This window comes from Penicillium crustosum, assembly GCF_028827405.1.
Source record: "Penicillium crustosum strain IBT 35664 chromosome Unknown utg000004l_segment0_segment0, whole genome shotgun sequence".
Lineage (NCBI taxonomy): Eukaryota > Fungi > Ascomycota > Eurotiomycetes > Eurotiales > Aspergillaceae > Penicillium > Penicillium crustosum.
In genome coordinates, this window is record NW_026623125.1 from 394,548 (window position 1) to 412,235 (window position 17,688).

Here is a 17,688-nt window from a genome sequence, read left to right on the forward strand (position 1 = left end):
CTTCACGTCACTCGTTACATCTCCCTGACCTCACGAGAAATTCATCCCTTCGCACTTTCACTCCAGTCGGCATACTCAAGATTTCACAACAATCACTCTCTAGTAATTCGCTGTTTAGCGCCGACCACTGCGATGACCTTATCGCGATCACCCTCTCCCCGCCAGGGCGGGGGGTGGTCCAGTCCGGGACTTATTCCGGGTAGCGGCACTGTATCACCGAACGGTCCATCGCCCGGTTCAATGCCCCCAGGTACCCCAGGCAGCATTTCGTGGGCAGCAGCTAAGGCAAAAAGCGACGAGGTGCGCGGGTATCCATCATTCACGACACGCAATGGCGGCTTCTTCTCTCGCCAACGACACAAGATCTCGACTCGGTTTCATACCGTTCGAAGGCTTTCCTCACGGGAATACGTCGATAAGGATGATTTTGGCAGGGAATGGAAACGTTCAGGCAGTGGTTGTGGTCTGCTAGGTACCTTACGGGTACCAGCACGCCGGGGCCGGTTCCGGGTGCTGTTGGCTCTGTTGTTGGTGTGGATTGGATATCTATTCTTCTGGACGAGTAAGTCATTTCTATAAGGATTGGTTTTTCGACACTTATTCTAAGAACATTCCAGGCATAATCCAAACATACCGCCGATCACCCATAGGTGGTGGGAGCAAGTTTGTCATCATACTCGGATCGAATGTGGAGGGCGGCGTCATGGAATGGAAGGGCGCACGTGAATGGGCCATTGAACGCAACAGCATATGGAACAAACAGAGATATGCACAAAACTGGGGCTACGAGGTTGAACTGGCTAATCTGCTGGCCAAGAAGCGATATTCACATGAATGGCGCGAGAGCTGGGAGAAGGGCGATGTGATCCGCGAAGCCATGCGCAAGTACCCAGATGCAGAGTGGTTCTGGTGGCTCGACTTGAACACATGGGTTATGGAGTACGACACATCCCTCCAACACCATCTATTCAATGACCTCCAATCCCACGTTTACCGGGATATTACCGCCTATAACCCTCTCAACATGACCCACCCACTCCCCGAGTTCTGGCTCGACGAGCTAGGTCGTTCCCTGGATGGAGATGGTAAGGCAGATTCGTTGAATATGCTTCTGACACAAGACTGCGCCGGATTCAATCTTGGATCTTTCTTCTTGCGCCGATCTGATTGGACCGACCGCCTGCTCGATATCTGGTGGGATCCCGTCATGTACGAGCAGATGCACATGGAGTGGGAACATAAAGAACAGGATGCCCTGGAGTACATTTATCAGAGTCAACCATGGGTTCGGAGTAGTGTTGGCTTTTTACCACAACGCAGGATCAATGCTTTCCCACCTGGTGCATGCGGCGACGGAGATAATCCAGTGGTTCACTATCAACAGAACGCGCACGATCTCCTCGTCAACATGGCTGGGTGCATGTGGGGTCGTGATTGTTGGTCTGAAATCTACCACTACCGCGAGCTGAGCAATTGGCTCGGTCGGTCTCGTTGGGAGCGATTCAGGGATGGTGTCACTGATGTATACGACCGAATGACCGGAAAGGTTAAGGATGAGGATGATTGATCCGTGTTGTTTTGTGCTCCTTACACTGATTATGCTTCTTTATGGCAAGTTTACATTGTTGTCATTATTCTTCGCATTATGAGAGGTTTTCTGTTGAAAGTTTTGCTTTGTATGTATATTGCTTTAGTGGTTTCACGTTGTCTTGATCGGGGCGTACGGTAGATGGTGTGAACAACCATGGTCATTGAAAATATGATATCTTTGCAAGTGATTTCTTCTCCAAAAAAAAAAAAAGTTTCGACTCTCTCTAAATCAAATAAAAATACAATCTCGAGTGATCAACCTTCCCTGTCTGAGCTACCGTTTTCGGCTTCTATATATATCCACGTGACCATACCGATCTGCGCAAAAGGCACCTTCTGTCTCCCGTACCTAACAGTCCAGACCGCCCTCATCCCACCCAATCACAAAGCAGGTAATCCAACCTTCAAGATCAACGATCCAGACGACCGCATCAAGCAGCCTCCAAAAGCCGAGTCCCTCCCACCAACCCTTGCTGCCATTGTCCTCCGCCCGAGCAAGCAAACCACCTCACAACACCCTACCCACACACCAAACCACACAAACCAACCACCCACAATGCCAACCGCCGAGTCCGCCGCCTTCCTCGCCAAAAAGCCCACCGTCGCCCCGACCTACGAGGGCGTCGACTTCGAGGACAACGTCGCAGTCCACAACGCCCGCGATGCCATTATCCGCGAGCAATGGGTCCGCAGCATGATGGCGCGTTTGGTTGGCGAGGAATTGGGCAAGTGCTATGCGCGCGAGGGCGTGAACCACCTCGAGAAGTGTGGTGTTTACAGAGGTGGGTTGTTTTTCTCATTTTTCTCTCCTGTCTACGCCGCATATCCAGGAAAGTAGAGGTTCTACGGGGACCTTTCTCCGAAAGAACTTGATTTAAACGGATTCAGGGCTATGTGGAGTGGTTGTGATTGTGATTGCGAGGCATTGTACTAACCTATATATTCCCTACAGAGAAGTACTTCGAGCTCCTTAAGGAGAGCAAGATTAAGGGTTACCTCGGACAGGAGAAGAACCGCTTTGGTGGAGAGTCGGCATAAGCGTTTACGTCTTTTCTTGCGTGTTCGGCTATGCGATTGCGTTTCGAGGCTCGGGTTTGATGGTTGATATCGATACCGCGGGGAATGGACAATTTTGATGTCGAGATGAAATGGTCGGCTTTGGACTGAATCCCCGTGGTTTTGATTCTGTTCTGTCCAAATTTGGTCTTATAGACACCCAGATCGGGTCTGTCGGAGGGAGACGAAAAGATGGCATAAGAGGGTCTGGAGATTACCCTTCTTTGCGCTCTTGTCCGTTTGTACTGTACATAATATCACTTTGTTTGATCACTATTCCTTTTTTTATACGATGTGGCGGTGCGGTTAGAGATCGTAGTGACCGACACTTCCTTGTGTCTTCAACAGGCCCTTGTGCTTGCCCTTTGAGGCGATTGAATGCTGCATTCAGTATATATCACCGTATCTCATGTTCTACATATGTGCTTATATGTTGTTATCATTCAATAATAAACACTCGAGGCTGTCGCACTGCGGTCTGGGAATGAACCGGGAGGTCCACGGCTATCAGGTTGTCCTGCCTCATCTTCACTATCGTCATCACTTCCAAACAGAACATCATCTCTCTCATCTGGTGGAGCACGCATCCGCATGAGTTGATCCTCATCCAAAGAAGGGGGTTGGTATGGTGCCGGGGGAGAGTGAATATCTCGACCAGAAGGCAGGTTAGAGAGCAATGGTGCAGAGGGTGGAATGGGCTGTGTGTTCATCTGTATTGAGTCAGTAAGCCATGCATATCGAGCCCCGCCTGGATCATGGAGGACGTGGAGAATTCAAACTCACTGTGTCATTCATTCTCACCCATTTCGTCTCAAGCATCGCGAGGACTCGTCCCTCCTCATTACGACCAGCATCATCCCCCGCATCCAATGGACCTTTTTCGCTGCGGCTACCGCCGGCATCTTTAGTGACTCGACGATCCTCACGCCGCTCTGTCCACTCGCGCTTTAAACGGGACAGGCCGCCCTTTGCAGAACCTCCCGATCCAGTAGCATCCTCCTGCGAAGACCCTGCTCCACGTAGTCCGAGCGGGGTGCGCGCAGCTCGCAACCACGCAATACCCTCACCCACTTTGCCTGACAGCTCAGCATCTACACCAAAGAATCGACAGGCGCGTGCCCTAGCAACGCGAGCCAAAACTCCTGTATAGCGGACCAAATCCTCATCTACGCGGCCTGCACGACCAGAAGTAGACCCAACAGCACCTAGACCTGCAGCCGCTTGTTCGGCATACTCTGCAGCACGAACGCAGAGTCTTGCGAATAGTAGAGCGCGCACTTTCGGAATCGAAGGTGCATGGACCATCCACTCTTTATCATTTGGATTGCGCGACTGGATACACGCCGCAACATACGCATCATCTTTAAGAACAGCGAGTAACGTAGCCTCCGCCATGGCCAGAGATGACAGAGCTGACTGCGTACCAGCCTCGAGATCTGGTACTGTTGACACAGTAGCTGCGGCGAAGGTCGTCGAGGACGCGAGCAAATTGTGTACCGAGCTAGCTTGCAGTAGATACCGCGTTGCGGTCTGCACGGCAGCAGTACGGACCTCCGTAGACGGGGTAGAAGATGCGTATAGCACATCAACGACTCCTGCACGCGCCATCCTACTCAGTACATACCCCAGAGTTGTGAGCGTAAACGCCAATTCGAAGTGGATGCCCCGGCCGGAGACTCGTCCATTCCGCGTGCGGATACCGTTTCCACTTGTCTTATTTCCACCGGACCCGAAATTCAATGCGCTTGAAGTTGACAACGTATGTCTCCATGCCGACTCTATCTCCGCGCGGATCGTGATGTCGACTGTTTCGCCGGTTCGGAGATTCGTTCCCCCTGACGTATAGCCATCTTGGAAGGCAGAAGGATATGTATCGGTTGGAACAGAGCGACCATTCAGTCCATTTGAGATTGCGAATAAAAAGGGGATGTATTCATTCAAGGCGGACAGAACTGTGGGTAGGTGGGCATCTTGGCGCGGGCCGCGGGGTAAGCGCTTGTGGGCCTTCAGTGCGAGGCGGAGAGCATGGCGGGCTGTTGAGGCTGATTGGGGGAGGGATGGGTGAGTGGTAGAGGATATGAATGATTGAAATGAGAGGGGCGAGGTGGTTGGGAGGATAAATGCGTAGACCATGGTGAACTGGTGAACTGGTGGGAGTTAGAGAAGGGAGGTAATCAGAGCTGATGTCACTGCCAAGACCCTTCGGACAACAGATATATATCCCCCATCATAAACACATAATATCATATACAAGAAAGGCTGTTGCACAATGCGAATTTGTTTGCACTTTTCTCTATCAGATACTGACTATGAAGCTTGAGAATGCTCAAAAAAGGGACATCTAATATAACTTGTAACAAGACTACTAAAAAAAGTACGCTAAGGCATAAGCGATCAACTATTCTTGTCCTATGCAATAAGTACTTTAACGGTTCTGATTTACATGTTGAGATGGAAACCTTGAAATTTCAAAAGAATAAATACACCAAGAAAATAAACGAGTCTAGAGTTTAAATTAACAATCCAACAAAACCAACGTAAACGACAGATATAGTAGAACGCAAGAGATTCGCCACATTGCACTTGAACAAAAGACTTTCCATATTAGGGGGCTGCTTTTCCTCCTGCTCCTCCTCCTCCTCCTCCTCCTCCTCCTGCTGCTGGACCTGCTCCTGCTGCTGCTTTTCCTCCTGCTACCGGCACTGGATCCAATGCATTGTCCGGTAATGCGGAGGTCATTTGAACCGGACCTACGGTGGGCACATTCAAGAATCTTGTGTGTACGTCACCAAAGTAGGAATAACTTGAGCCATCCGGAGCCGACGCTGAATACATCCTGTGTCGTGGCCACGGACCATTCAATCGAGTATGTGCTTGAACGTTGGTGTCATCATAAATGAGGACTTGAACTGGATGCCACAAGACAGAGAGGAAGTCGACGGCCACGCTATCGTACATGTTAACCTCAAATTGCCTGCAGATTAAGTTGCTAACTGAGCCATTCGCGACTAATATGGGCATGCAGCCTAACAGTGGTGGAAGAGGGGGGTCATTTCCTAGGGGGTCACGATTATCAACTATGAGATCGTCCATATCACTTTTGTTTATCTGCATGGTACAAGACCCAGTGTCATCCATGAAGTCAAGGAAACTGGGCAGAGATGGTTGTACAGGGTTAAATGCACCTGAAGGCACAATAGTCGAGTCTGGAAGTTGTACGGCGATGGTCATCTTGAAAGTATGTTAGATACAAAAACATCCCTGTTAGCATCTGAACTCACGTAGGCAGCAAACTGTCCGTATCCAGGCATTGGCGTAGCTATCCATTCTGCCATTTGGTCGCCTGGTCCTGGTCCTTGAAGCTATGCGTGTTAGTTTCTGACTAGCCCGAGTGTTGGAGGATACATACCCCTTCTACCCAAAAGCCTGTATGACCGGCATATTGGGCATTGATGATCTTAAATTCATCCCACCTGAATGGTCTCGGATGGCAGAGCTGTGTGCCTCTAGACCAGTAGGTAACAAGACCTGGATTCCATCTTAATTGACCTGATCTGTACGCTGCCATGATGTTTGTCACATTGGCAACCAGTTCGTACTTGTCATTCTCGCTTTGGAGCCATGTCAAAGACCCCTGGAGTGTTTGCAAACGCAGGACGACAGCCCAACTCAATCCAGCCGGCTCCAAGGCCATCATTGCACTAATAATTTAGTTAAACCGCGTTACGAAAAAGGATCCTAGAAATACTCACTCGCGACTTTGCTGCTTTTGCAACAAGTCCCTCAATCTGTGATGAAACGTCCTGGTCATGATATTATCACTGATCCGCTCACGGCACCTTGCAATCTGAGCAACCAAATCACTATATAGTATATATTAGTATCCCCAAATGTAGGTGTAGTGAGCGGAAAAGACGTACTCAGGATCAAGATCGGGTTCCTTGTCATTCCAACCGTTTGGCGTATTCTCGATTCTTATAATTGGATTCGCTGCCGGCTGCTGCCATCTCGGTTGCCGCTTTGGCCGCACTGGTGGTGTAATTTTACCTTCATAAGATTTGTTCAAATCCAATGCAAGTGCCGCCGGATCCAAAGGTGCTGGTGTAATAACGGGGATGGGGACGGCGGGAACAGGACCAGGCATAGGCAAGCCGATTCCGTCGAGCAGGGGCTGGGGTTGAGCTTTCTGTTTCCCTTTTTTCCGTGCTGAAGCACTGGCAGAGTCACTGGCCTTCCTCCTTTTTGCTGGAGAGGTGGTGGCAGCATAGTGACCCTGTGGCTTTGCAGCAGCGGCTCGCCGAGGACGATTCATTTTCGAGGAGTGAGATGATAGAAACGGTATGAAACGGGGGAGGTGTGGAATCTCAGTACAGTCTGAGATAATCAAGACATGTTTTACGTCGGGTGAGGGAGATATTTGTATTTTGGGACCAAATACATACTACCATGCACAAACAAAGAATACCAGATTGAAGAAAAGCCCCCGGCCAAGTTCAAAAGCGCAATAATTCGAATCAAAGCAATCCGTCGAGGGAACAGTTGGATTTACATGAAAGAAAATGAGAAATCCGGGTCCCCTGATCATTTGGTCGAGGTAGAAAGGGTGTCTGGGTAGTTAATCCCAACAAAGAACTTCAACTCGAAGCCAAAACTGCCCTGTTCAAAGTAAAAGAGAACCAAATTTCAACGGTTATTTAGGGCATAGTGTGTCAAAGAACTCGAGCTTCAGGATCTTTTTTTAGTCCCTCGCATTTCATATGAGAGAATCCCGTGGATCACCTTGGCCTTCCTTTCAGATTACTTTTGAGATGAAAGTGAGAGACCCGGTTGATTTATTCGGTGATGTCGCTAGAGAAATACTCTAGAGAGACCCTGTAAAACACCATTTCAAAATATGATGTGAAAGGCATCTGAAAAGACCAAGCAAAACAAGGCAGTATGTTCTTACATTCAATGTCCCTAATATTATCTCAGGCCAAATAGATGGATCGAATTATTGAAGTCTTAGAAAAGCCGTATACGCAGCCGACGATTCTGATAATTCCTCATAGTCCTCATGTCTTTGTCTTCAATTTAGCTCAGCTCCATCAGGGGAATGGCACCCATGTTTATCCGCGCCTTGCAATGTGGAATAATCTCGCAACTGATCTTGTACGGTCTTTGAAACTTAGCTTCATTTTCAGCAGACTGAAATCCGTTATTAGTCTCCAATGTACCATTAACGATAAACATCCATGATGTCCGATGGAAATATTTAACTGTAGTCGGTTTCGGCTTGTTCGTTGCACATACTATTTCTCCAAGTCGCAAAAGAACGAGAGATACGTATATCCAGTTTTCTATTGCCACAAAAATAGAGACATACTGTCTCTCTTCCAAGTTCAATGCTACCATACAATTAATGTTCGTACAAAGTGAGTCGAAAATGGAGTGTAGTTTTCATTCTGTAACTTAAATTGTTTAGTGTAAGCCTTTATTGAACTCCCCTGCTGCCCCGCATCTCTTTCACTCGGAGGTTAGATCTTCTGTCTCACCATTTTCGGATATCTGTCACAGCCAAAAGCAACAACGAGGCAATGTGGTTCATTGAGGACCGAAACCACGAAAATATCGAAAAAAACAAAGGAAATTCCGAACGAAAGAACTTCAATCACTTTGAATATCCCTTTCTAGCCAGATAAATCTTTGAAAGCATACATAGTTAGGTAGTGATAAGTATTCTTGCTCGCACATCCTTCTTCATCTAATTCTGTATTTAGATCTACTGGGTGATTCATCTCCTAATATACACTCTAACCTGGACCGAAAATTAACCCCAGGGAACTGGATACATTTAAGTTTACATTACTAACATCATATCCGCAGCAATGTCCCGAATGCCCGTGTTTGGACCGGCCCTTGAGGCAGAGTACACAAAGATAGTCCAGATTGTGGAGACACAGATTGAAACACTTACATACAAAGCATGGCGACGCCACAAAGTGATCGAGGAACTGGAAGCCCTTTGTCGCGAACTGGTATTCCAAGCAACCTGCGATGAACGCCAGCCTCGCAGTCATCTTCTTGGGTATGCGCAATTCCAACGTTTCTGTATGACACTCAGACTTTATTTACCCGAGGCAATCATCGTCCTTGAGAGTGACTGGACTAGTTATGAGATAAATAACCGGACCTTTGACTGGGAGAGAGAGGATGTGATTGAATACACTACGGCTTGTATCCTCAAGGAGACACTGGTCGCTGCACAGGCAACCGACTGGTATCTTTGATCCAGGTTGTTCGGGAGATTGATTTCTATAGGATATGGATATATTAGCACATATTAAAATTCACTGTCATGTATTTCTGACACGTCTAGATCAAGCATGTTCGTAAATACTCCCATAAATGATATATGTCGCGTACTTTGTTCTTCCCCTGCAGTATTCCGTTGTAGTATCTTTAGTCTACGTGGTAAGAAATTCAACGCTGCTATATCGCTTTTTGAAATCCCAGTGGGTGTTGAATTCAGAGATTCATAGAGACACGAGCAGATCCTGGTAACTGCAAACTATTCATGGATATGAGATTGATATCCTAGACCCAGATATTCCTTGAACTAGGTGGAAAGACAGATAACCCAAATCCATATACGGATAAATCTCAATATTAAGACCACTATCAGAAGGGCGACATAGCCTGAACCTGAGGTATTAGCCGAGTTGAAAGAACTGGTTGCCGAGGTGACAGCACCAATACCCGGGTTGGAAGCTGAGCTAACTGTGGTCACGGAGCGCGCTGAAGTCAAATTGGAACCCAGCATAGTGCTTTGCGGCTCAGCGGACGAAGTCATGAGGGGGAGCTGGCGGAACTAAAAGAATTGGAAGAAGAACCCGAAACTCCCAAGGATGAGAGTGAAGACGACAAATCCGTAGCAGATGAGGGAGGTATGGCAATGTCAACTGTGGTTGAATTTCCTGACTTGGCTGGGCTCGAAGTGGCGAATGAGGCCGTAGTAGATAAAACGGTAGAAGATGAAGCCAACGAAGCAGTATCGCTAGTAGTTGGAATAGTGGAACTGGTCGAGGTGGAAGCCTCGCCCGCGGAGACGGCTCCATTAATCCCGATACTGTCTGAAGAGCCAGATTTATCGGAATAGACATAGCTCTCGGCTGGAGTGTAGTTGATAATCTCAACCGACTTGACATACATCGTGAAGGGGGCCTTGGAATAGTCGGTCTTGCCACCGGCCCAATCGATCGTGGCCTTGATCCTACTCGGATCACCCCCTGCCCAGATACCAATTCTCACGCGCATCGGCGTCTGTGGGAAGCGAGTGCCATCTTTGGCATCTGCATAGTTGACTGTCCGGACAACGGTGCCATCGATCGCCCAGGACAGTTTCTCCTTGGACCAAATCCATGCGTATTTATGGAATACTTCCTGTGGGGTCGTCACCATCTCCCAGGTCCAGCGATCGTAATCCTCGCTGTTATCACCCTTGCCGTAGTAATTTGACTGCAATTTGTCGGTAGAGCCACCCAGTGCTTCCTGTATAGTCATTAGCAGATTGTTTCCCAGGGGGACCCAATGGAAGGGAGAGCTCACCCAGTCAATCTCGTCATTGGCATCGGAGAGCATGTAAACCGCACTGACAATACCAGTACCAGGGGAAGCCTTCATTTCAACAGATACCTCACCATAGAAGATGTAGTAGTCAGTCACAATTGTCGGGGCATCTCCTTGTTTGTGGATCGTGAATTCCGCACCATCAGTCCCAGTGACCACTGCCCCACCAAGTGTTGTCCATTCATTCAAAGCCAAAGGCTGCGTCAAGTCGTAGTTGATATGGCCATTGGTGTTGCCCTTGTTAGACGGGCAGGTTTTCTCGAAGGCATTGCAGTCCGGTGCTTGCTGGGCAAAAGTGAGGGTAACTGCAGCAGCCAGGGCTGCAAAAAAGAGCCGACACTGCATGGTGGGTATGGATCAGTTGGAGAGTGGAACGGACGCGTCTCGTCGATATGAGAGACGAGATGAGGAGTGACAAATTGACGAGCAATAGGTAAACAAAACAAGTAGATGAGAGTTCGCGAGAGAAAAAGGAAAGAACAAAGCATGACACCGTCCGATCAGGAAGACTGACAGCCTGCTGTTCATATCTGCGAAATACTTCCGAAAGTAGTAAGAGCTGATACAAATGCTGGGCTCCTGCCTAAGGGCTCATGTCTTCCTTCAGCGTTTTTGTTTGGCTTTGCAGGCTAAATATGTAGTATGTAGTTAGAGATAACTATTAAAACGCAAGATAGTAAGCAGAAAAAATATCACTGGGCTTGTACAAGATTGGCGGGACTGTCTCTATCTCGGCCTAACAGGGCCTCAATATAGAGCGAGTCCAACTACTTTGGCAAGGACATGACTTGCCTGCCATTTCCTGGAGCTAGTTCTAAAGCAAGTGAATACTTTCAATAGACACGACTGCAGATGGAACAGGGAAATGAAGTGCTTGTCAAAGTAGTTGGCCTCGATCTAAGTTGGTTCCCCATTGGCACTCGGATGGGCCTATATTGTACAGATATTGTCAGACAAAGTACAATATAGATTCCTTTACCTTCATTTCAACAAAAAAAATGGCAGAGATCAGCCATATATAAGCATCCTTGGCAAAAGAGAAAGTCACGAATGAAAGAAGCCGAAGAAGCGAGCTGGTTTGTTAAATACTCTCCAGGGCTGGTTCGTGGCTTTTGATAATAATCCACTGCGTCTTTTTCTTTTTTTTTCCCTTTTCCACTTTTTAATTTCCTCAACTTCTCCTTTTGGACAAGCATAGCCAATGATCGGATATTGTGCCTGATCTGTTCCTGAGAGCGGATGTTGGCGGGCGTAACAAAATACCGTGGCCAATCGGCATCGGGAAAAGGCCCAGATAATTACGCTGCCAGTGGGCCTTTAATAGGCGACTAACTCAATGAGGACGTTTAATTTGCGCTAAGGAGCTTACTAGTATATAGTGCAGAGTCAAGCTTCCAAAAGCTTCCTTTTCGGACTCGGAGATAACGTTAGTCTCCATAACTTCAATCTCAACTGGATGACACGTCTGCGACACTTTTCGACGCTAAGCTCGACTAAGTATGGGCAAGGTTCTAATTACAGGAATGGTTGATGCCTTTAGCTATCTCGCTTATTGACCTCCCTAATCTTGATTTTGCTAGCAATCATGGCGATTTTTCTAGTTAAACTCACATCCACGGACCCCCTCATCTCCTTTCGTGGATGAATTTCTTAGATGTTGATTTTTTTTACACATCTATCCCCTCCAGCTATCGTGACACTCCCGCTGCGGAAATTACGATATAAAGCGGCGTTGTGTGGGTACTAGAATCGAACTGAGCATACCGCGTCGATACAAAATTCCGACATCATGAGATCCTGGTTTTCGTTCTTGCTTCTGCCCCTGACCACCATTGTCGGGGTCGCCAATGCCACTGCTGAATACACCGGAACGGATTGCAACCCCCTCAAGAACACGACATGTAGTGCGGATCCAGCCCTCGGAACCGAGCACACATGGCTCTTCAACTCGACTCTCGACACTGACCTTTGGACCATGAAGACCGGAACTCTGGACTACACATCCGAAGGCGCTGACTTCTCCATGAAAACCGAAAACTCGTCAACTCTCCTCGCATCCAACTTCTACATTTTCTTCGGCGTTATGGAAGCGCATGTCAAGATGGCCAAGGGAGCCGGCGTCATCAGCAGTGTTATCCTGCAATCCGACGACCTCGACGAGATCGACTGGGAGTGGGTTGGATACAACACGAGCGGCGTGCAATCCGATTTCTTCGGCAAGGGAAACACCACCACGAGTGATCGGGGCGGATATCATTACGTTTCAAATGCAGACACCGAGTTCCACAACTACACCTCGTACTGGGATAAAGATCGTCTTGAATGGTGGATTGATGGCGACTTGGTGCGAACAGTGAACTATTCCGAGCCGTTGACTGTGTATGGAAAAAACTATCCCCAAACACCGTGTCAGGTCAAGATTAGCAATTGGCCGGTTGGAGTCAAGGGACAGTCGCAAGGCAATCTTGAGTGGGGTGGTGGTTTGGTTGACTGGTCCGATGTTCCGTTCACCATGACTGTATCGAAGGTCCGCGTTCAGGATTTCCATACTGGAAAAGAGTACAAGTACAATGGAACCACGGGCACCCGTGAGAGTATTGAAGTGGTCAGGTGAGTTTTATTTTGAAGCGAGGATTCAATGATTTGGGGGAACTAACTTTAATTCGCAGTGGAAACTCAACCGCCTTAACACAAATCAACAAGACACCAGCCAAGACGCTATCCGAGAAATGGGATGATCTTGGTACGGGGGCTCATATCGGTGTGTACTGCGGTGCCGCCGTTGCCGGTGCGCTTCTCATCGGTGCATTTGTACTCTATTGTTTGAAGCAACGCCGGAGCGGCCGTTTACAACAGGCCCTGGACAATGGGCAATACAATGCAGAGCTCACGACGTTGGAGCAGTCGAAGTTGAGATGGAGGCAAAGTGAATTGCGTAGTAAAGGAAGCTACCAGCCAGTTCCTTGACCGGCTCGAATTTGTGTACTATGTTTCGGTCATGTATAATTCGTTGTTTCACTTCTTGTATATATTATGTTGAAGGTTATATATTGTAAATTCGTCTACAATTGTCAAGACTTTCTTGTATCTGCCTAGAAACCCGAGAATCCCGAGCAGATACAAAGACTAAAAAAGCAACCACCGAAAGCACTACCGAAAGCACTACTAAAAAGACTCCTAAAAAGACTCCTAAAAAGACTCCTAAAAAGACTCCTAAAAAGACTCCTAAAAAGACTCCTAAAAAGACTCCTAAAAAGACACGCCAAGGCCGTAAAAGCGGCCGAATATTTGATATTTCTTTGGGGCATCTTCTGCTATTAGACACAACTAGGAAATGTGTAAATCATATGACGCGTTTCTCGTGAGCTCTAAGGATAGGCAGAAAAAACCCACATCAGAATCCCACGCAGGATAAGATATCCATTGGAATACTCAGATGCAAAGAGAAATGAAAATCCCATGTTAATCCCCGATTAAATGAAATCCTAGCAATTCGCACTTGCTAAACAGACTGAATCCGCTTGCAACTCCACACCGGGCTTTCATACCCATCCCATGAGACATCGTGGGGCATGTGGGTATGGTTCTGGTGGTTGAGCTATTCAAAGAGGTTTGTCTCCTCTGAACAGTAAAGTGGGGGCGATCATCATGGTTCGACTCAAGTTGGAACGATGTCGGCGACCACTGGTGAGGACTGGGTTTGACCGTCCCAGTAGATGGTGGTGGATCGGTTGTGTTTCGAACAGGGGAGTGGAGATGAAAGACAGTCCGAGTGGAGGGACAACCGGAAGGGTGACATGTCGACTCAGGTCTGGGCACATTGGTGAAGTAGAGATTCAAGCTTTGCGACTCTTTCAAAAGCCAAGCAATTCATGAGGCCGCGTAGAGCCCTTCACGCCCCCATCGTTTCGTCATCGGAGAGATGACTCGGTGCGCTGCTTACACCTGAACTGTCGCTATCCATTGCCTCTGGAGCCCGGGCACGAACCTGTGCACTCCAGTCTTGGATGCTGGGGGCACCACCCTCAATGATGACAGGGTGTTCCTCCGCATGTTTTCCCAGGACAGTTCCAGCGTATCGGGACTCCTCACCCGTCTTGCTGTGCTTTTTCTTCAACGCGGTCAAATAATCCTCCTTCTCAACGGCGTCAGGATCCACCATGTCACCCTCGCTGGGCAAAAAACCGGCCACTCGTCGAATTTCACGGTGGGCAGGGCCAGTGATCCAGCCGAGGAAAGCATCGAGACCACGCATATCTTCTTCTCCCTGCCATTCCTCTTCCCATTCACGTAATTGTGGTCGTATGGCCCCCGCATCCTGCAGAGCTTGGTAGATGTCTTCGAGATCCGGAACTGGGTCGTATGGGTGTGAATTTGCGGCATGCTCAGCTGCAGATGAGGCGAGAATTATCAGATACCGACCTGTTAGGTCCTGAATAGATTCTAGGACTGAAGGGCGTGTCGAATGGAAGCCTTGAGCACGGAGGATTTGGATGATCGGAGGGCGGAGGAGAGCGTTGTGCAGGTTTGGGCCCGACATTATGGCAGAGAAGTAAGGACAAGCAAAAAATGGAAAATGGAAAAAAGAATGGAAAAAAAGCACACGATTTTATTGATGGGATGAAAGCAGTGGCGATTAATATGTGAAGAGAGGTGGAGGTCGCAAAGGAAGTGTGAAGAGAGCGGGATCTAAGGCGGGAGGCGGACAAGCTCTTATCTAGATTGGTGATTTTTGTTATGCTCTCTGTCTTGTTGACGCCAGACTCGCCATGCGAGAGTCTCGATATCCTGATGACTAATAATAAAGTCTGTCATTTGGCCCTTTTGGCCTGAGGTGGATCTCTTCAAAGGAGAGTTGCATGCTCCCCTGGATCTTTTCACACTTTGGCGCGGGATTCTTTGAGATCTCCAGTTTCTGAACGGAGACTGGAGTGCCAGCGCCCATCTTCCATTGTTGAATGGATATATTTCCGCGCCTATGTATCTTTACTGTAAGCACGATATTCACCTGTCCAGAACAGTCGTTCAACCAGAATCCCACGTCTTTCATCATCTTCCCCGGTGTCTCTGTGTATACGACCTCGACTGCGATAGTTGGCCATTTCATGTCGAGCCCTGGATGTTCCGGCCTCCATGAACAATCGGCACGTTTCTTCTTGTTTGAATTACCTCGAAATATCATTGTTCCTGTGGGTTCAAGCGGATAGACTGGGTTGTACGGCCCTCTCCATGCGTGGAATATGTCAGCGAAAGCAGTAGTTCCTAGTGCATGAGGTGCGGGCTCCATGATTTTGATGAGAAGCTCGTTAATGGAAGGGTCATAACACTCCCAAGATTTTCCGAGGGATCTTGATTCAACCAAACAATCGAGGAAGGAACGCTCATCAATAGTAAAAATAATATATGGGTTACATGACTCCATATAGCCTTCACATTGCTCATCTTCCTCCCCTGGCCTCTCCAGAATCTGGAGCAAATGCCGGATTCCGTTGAACTCATATTTTGGCGTGGTGTAAGGAAGAACGTCTGCATAGGCCATGATGCCGGGTGATGTAAACAAGTTAGACTAGTGTACGGTATATGTGTACACATAGAAAAATGTAGGTTTTTATTCCTCGAAGAAAAAGGCAAAAGAATGACAGAATAAGAGCGTCATTTAGCTCATATTTACCTATCTAGGTACCGTTGTACTCCGTACATTTTGGCTGATTTCCTCCCAGGCGGCCTCGGGGATTCCAACCTTAGGTAGTGCCTATTATGTAACCTCACTTCCTCCCCGGGCCCCGTCGTTCATCCTCTTTTTTGTCTTCACTCACTTGTTACCTCTCACCTGGGCAGATAGCTCTCATATTGTTGCCATGCCTTTAAAGATTAAATTCTCAAGAAGGCCAGACCCCCCGCCAGCAGCAGAACCAGCGCCTGTACCAGTACCTGCACCTGCACCCGTGCCTGCGCCCCCAGCGGCTGAAACTACTCAACCCCCGCGCAAAATCACCCTTAAGATTGCACGGAAACCACAACCCGAGCCGAGTGAAGAGAAACCAAAGAAGAAGAAATCAACAAAGAAGCGACCGGCCGAAAGTGTCGCGCTGCCTGAGCTCGAGCCAGAGCCCGAACCCGAGACAAGTCTACAAGCCCCCAAGAGAATAAAGCTCCTCCCATCCAAGAAACCCGCCTTACAGTCAATCCGCATCAAAAACAAGGGAATCGTTCCCAACCGACCGGTAGGCGTTGGATATGATTCCGAAGCCTCGGACACCGAAAATGATCCCGCTATCGAAGAACAATTCATCCTACGAATGCTCCCAGGAGAAGACTGCGACATTGTGAGGAAATCCATCACCGACAGGACCTTCAAGACTGGTGAAGTCGGTCTCAAAGCTCTCACACGTGAGGGCCGACGTTCCATCTTGAATGTTCGGGGTCGCCAATATGCGGCAGCTCTAGTGGATCTACCCTGCATCATCGAGGGCATGAAGAGTTGGGACCGACGAGGTTGGTACAAATCAGCAGATATCTGCCAAATGCTTCTGGTGCTGGGACGTGTCAACAGCGACCAAGAAGCTATGGAATACCCACTTCCCCCGGGTGTTGACTCCCCCGATGAAAAGACACTTCAATACGCACACGGTATCGCACCACCCCTCCGCTGGGTTCGCAAGCGCCGATTCCGCGATCGTGTTAGCACACGTACAATTGAACAAGTTGAAAAGGCTGTGGAAGAACTCATGGCCCAAGACGAAACTTCGATTTTCCCTCCCAAGTTTGAGTTGGTGGACAGCACATCCCTGAATCGCGTTGAGGGCTTGGTGCAATCGGGAGAATACGAAGATGAATACGATGATGAGCAGGATGCATATGGCGAAGCGGAGGAAGAGATGATGGATGACTTCGAGGACGCTCTTGCTGCTGAGATGGAAGCCGCATTGGCTGCCGGTGATGATGAAGCACCAGGGCCAGGACCGGAGCAGGTGGATACTCCGTCAATGCAGCCTTTCACTCCAGCTGGCGGACAGACCGAACGCGGCGACACCTCTGCCGATGAAAGCAACATATCCGACGAGGACGAGGAAGATGAGCTAGATGACGATCAAATTGAGCAGCAACAACAGCTCCAGCAACAGCGGGAGGAAGTCGCCGAACTGGAGGCTCTTATTCGCACAGAAACCGCACAGTGGGAGAAGGTGCAAAACCATATCCTGCGCAACAAGATGGGCCGACGTATCCAGGAACTGAAGAAGGACCTGCAACTAAAGAAGGTCTCTATGGGCATGCCAGCCGGAGACGATATCTGATCTCCCATCCTCTTCGCATTCTATGTTCCATGTTGGGATTTTTCGGCGTTACCGTTTCAATAATCATACCCAGTTTGTCTGACCGAGAGCGAGTCCGGTTTCCATGTTGATACAAGCAGCGCTTAGCTAGCTCGAAATA

General features: G+C 48.5%; 9 protein-coding genes across 9 annotated transcripts; 4 read left to right on the forward strand and 5 right to left on the reverse strand.

The window, feature by feature from the left end:
- Positions 1-132: 132 nt before the first annotated feature.
- Positions 133-2,628, forward strand: N7487_009199 (putative alpha-1,6-mannosyltransferase subunit; the record flags this gene model as incomplete). The annotated part of the gene is made up of 4 exons (XM_056876929.1): positions 133-562; positions 618-1,546; positions 1,952-2,372; positions 2,543-2,628. 4 exons carry the CDS (start codon positions 133-135, stop codon positions 2,626-2,628), a joined length of 1,866 nt encoding a protein of 621 aa, XP_056725509.1.
- Positions 2,629-3,089: 461 nt separating this feature from the next.
- Positions 3,090-4,779, reverse strand: N7487_009200 (pH-signaling protein PalC; the record flags this gene model as incomplete). Its single annotated transcript, XM_056876930.1, has 2 exons — positions 3,090-3,356; positions 3,430-4,779. The coding sequence occupies 2 exons, from the start codon at positions 4,777-4,779 to the stop codon at positions 3,090-3,092; spliced, it is 1,617 nt and encodes a 538-aa protein (XP_056725510.1).
- Positions 4,780-5,250: 471 nt separating this feature from the next.
- N7487_009201 (uncharacterized protein) lies at positions 5,251-6,958 on the reverse strand (the record flags this gene model as incomplete). Its single annotated transcript, XM_056876931.1, has 5 exons — positions 5,251-5,877; positions 5,928-6,008; positions 6,056-6,347; positions 6,399-6,509; positions 6,567-6,958. 5 exons carry the CDS (start codon positions 6,956-6,958, stop codon positions 5,251-5,253), a joined length of 1,503 nt encoding a protein of 500 aa, XP_056725511.1.
- A 1,555-nt stretch (positions 6,959-8,513) lies between these two features.
- On the forward strand, positions 8,514-8,915 carry N7487_009202 (uncharacterized protein; the record flags this gene model as incomplete). Its single annotated transcript, XM_056876932.1, has 1 exon — positions 8,514-8,915. The coding sequence occupies one exon, from the start codon at positions 8,514-8,516 to the stop codon at positions 8,913-8,915; it is 402 nt and encodes a 133-aa protein (XP_056725512.1).
- A 559-nt stretch (positions 8,916-9,474) lies between these two features.
- On the reverse strand, positions 9,475-10,599 carry N7487_009203 (glycoside hydrolase family 16 protein; the record flags this gene model as incomplete). Its single annotated transcript, XM_056876933.1, has 2 exons — positions 9,475-10,176; positions 10,234-10,599. The coding sequence occupies 2 exons, from the start codon at positions 10,597-10,599 to the stop codon at positions 9,475-9,477; spliced, it is 1,068 nt and encodes a 355-aa protein (XP_056725513.1).
- Positions 10,600-12,043: 1,444 nt separating this feature from the next.
- N7487_009204 (glycoside hydrolase family 16 protein) lies at positions 12,044-13,221 on the forward strand (the record flags this gene model as incomplete). The annotated part of the gene is made up of 2 exons (XM_056876934.1): positions 12,044-12,864; positions 12,924-13,221. 2 exons carry the CDS (start codon positions 12,044-12,046, stop codon positions 13,219-13,221), a joined length of 1,119 nt encoding a protein of 372 aa, XP_056725514.1.
- A 925-nt stretch (positions 13,222-14,146) lies between these two features.
- Positions 14,147-14,794, reverse strand: N7487_009205 (Bromodomain associated domain protein; the record flags this gene model as incomplete). The annotated part of the gene is made up of 1 exon (XM_056876935.1): positions 14,147-14,794. The coding sequence occupies one exon, from the start codon at positions 14,792-14,794 to the stop codon at positions 14,147-14,149; it is 648 nt and encodes a 215-aa protein (XP_056725515.1).
- Positions 14,795-15,049: 255 nt separating this feature from the next.
- Positions 15,050-15,793, reverse strand: N7487_009206 (uncharacterized protein; the record flags this gene model as incomplete). Its single annotated transcript, XM_056876936.1, has 1 exon — positions 15,050-15,793. The coding sequence occupies one exon, from the start codon at positions 15,791-15,793 to the stop codon at positions 15,050-15,052; it is 744 nt and encodes a 247-aa protein (XP_056725516.1).
- Positions 15,794-16,112: 319 nt separating this feature from the next.
- Positions 16,113-17,549, forward strand: N7487_009207 (transcription initiation factor TFIID subunit 7 family protein; the record flags this gene model as incomplete). The annotated part of the gene is made up of 1 exon (XM_056876937.1): positions 16,113-17,549. One exon carries the CDS (start codon positions 16,113-16,115, stop codon positions 17,547-17,549), a length of 1,437 nt encoding a protein of 478 aa, XP_056725517.1.
- Between the last annotated feature and the right edge of the window lie 139 nt (positions 17,550-17,688).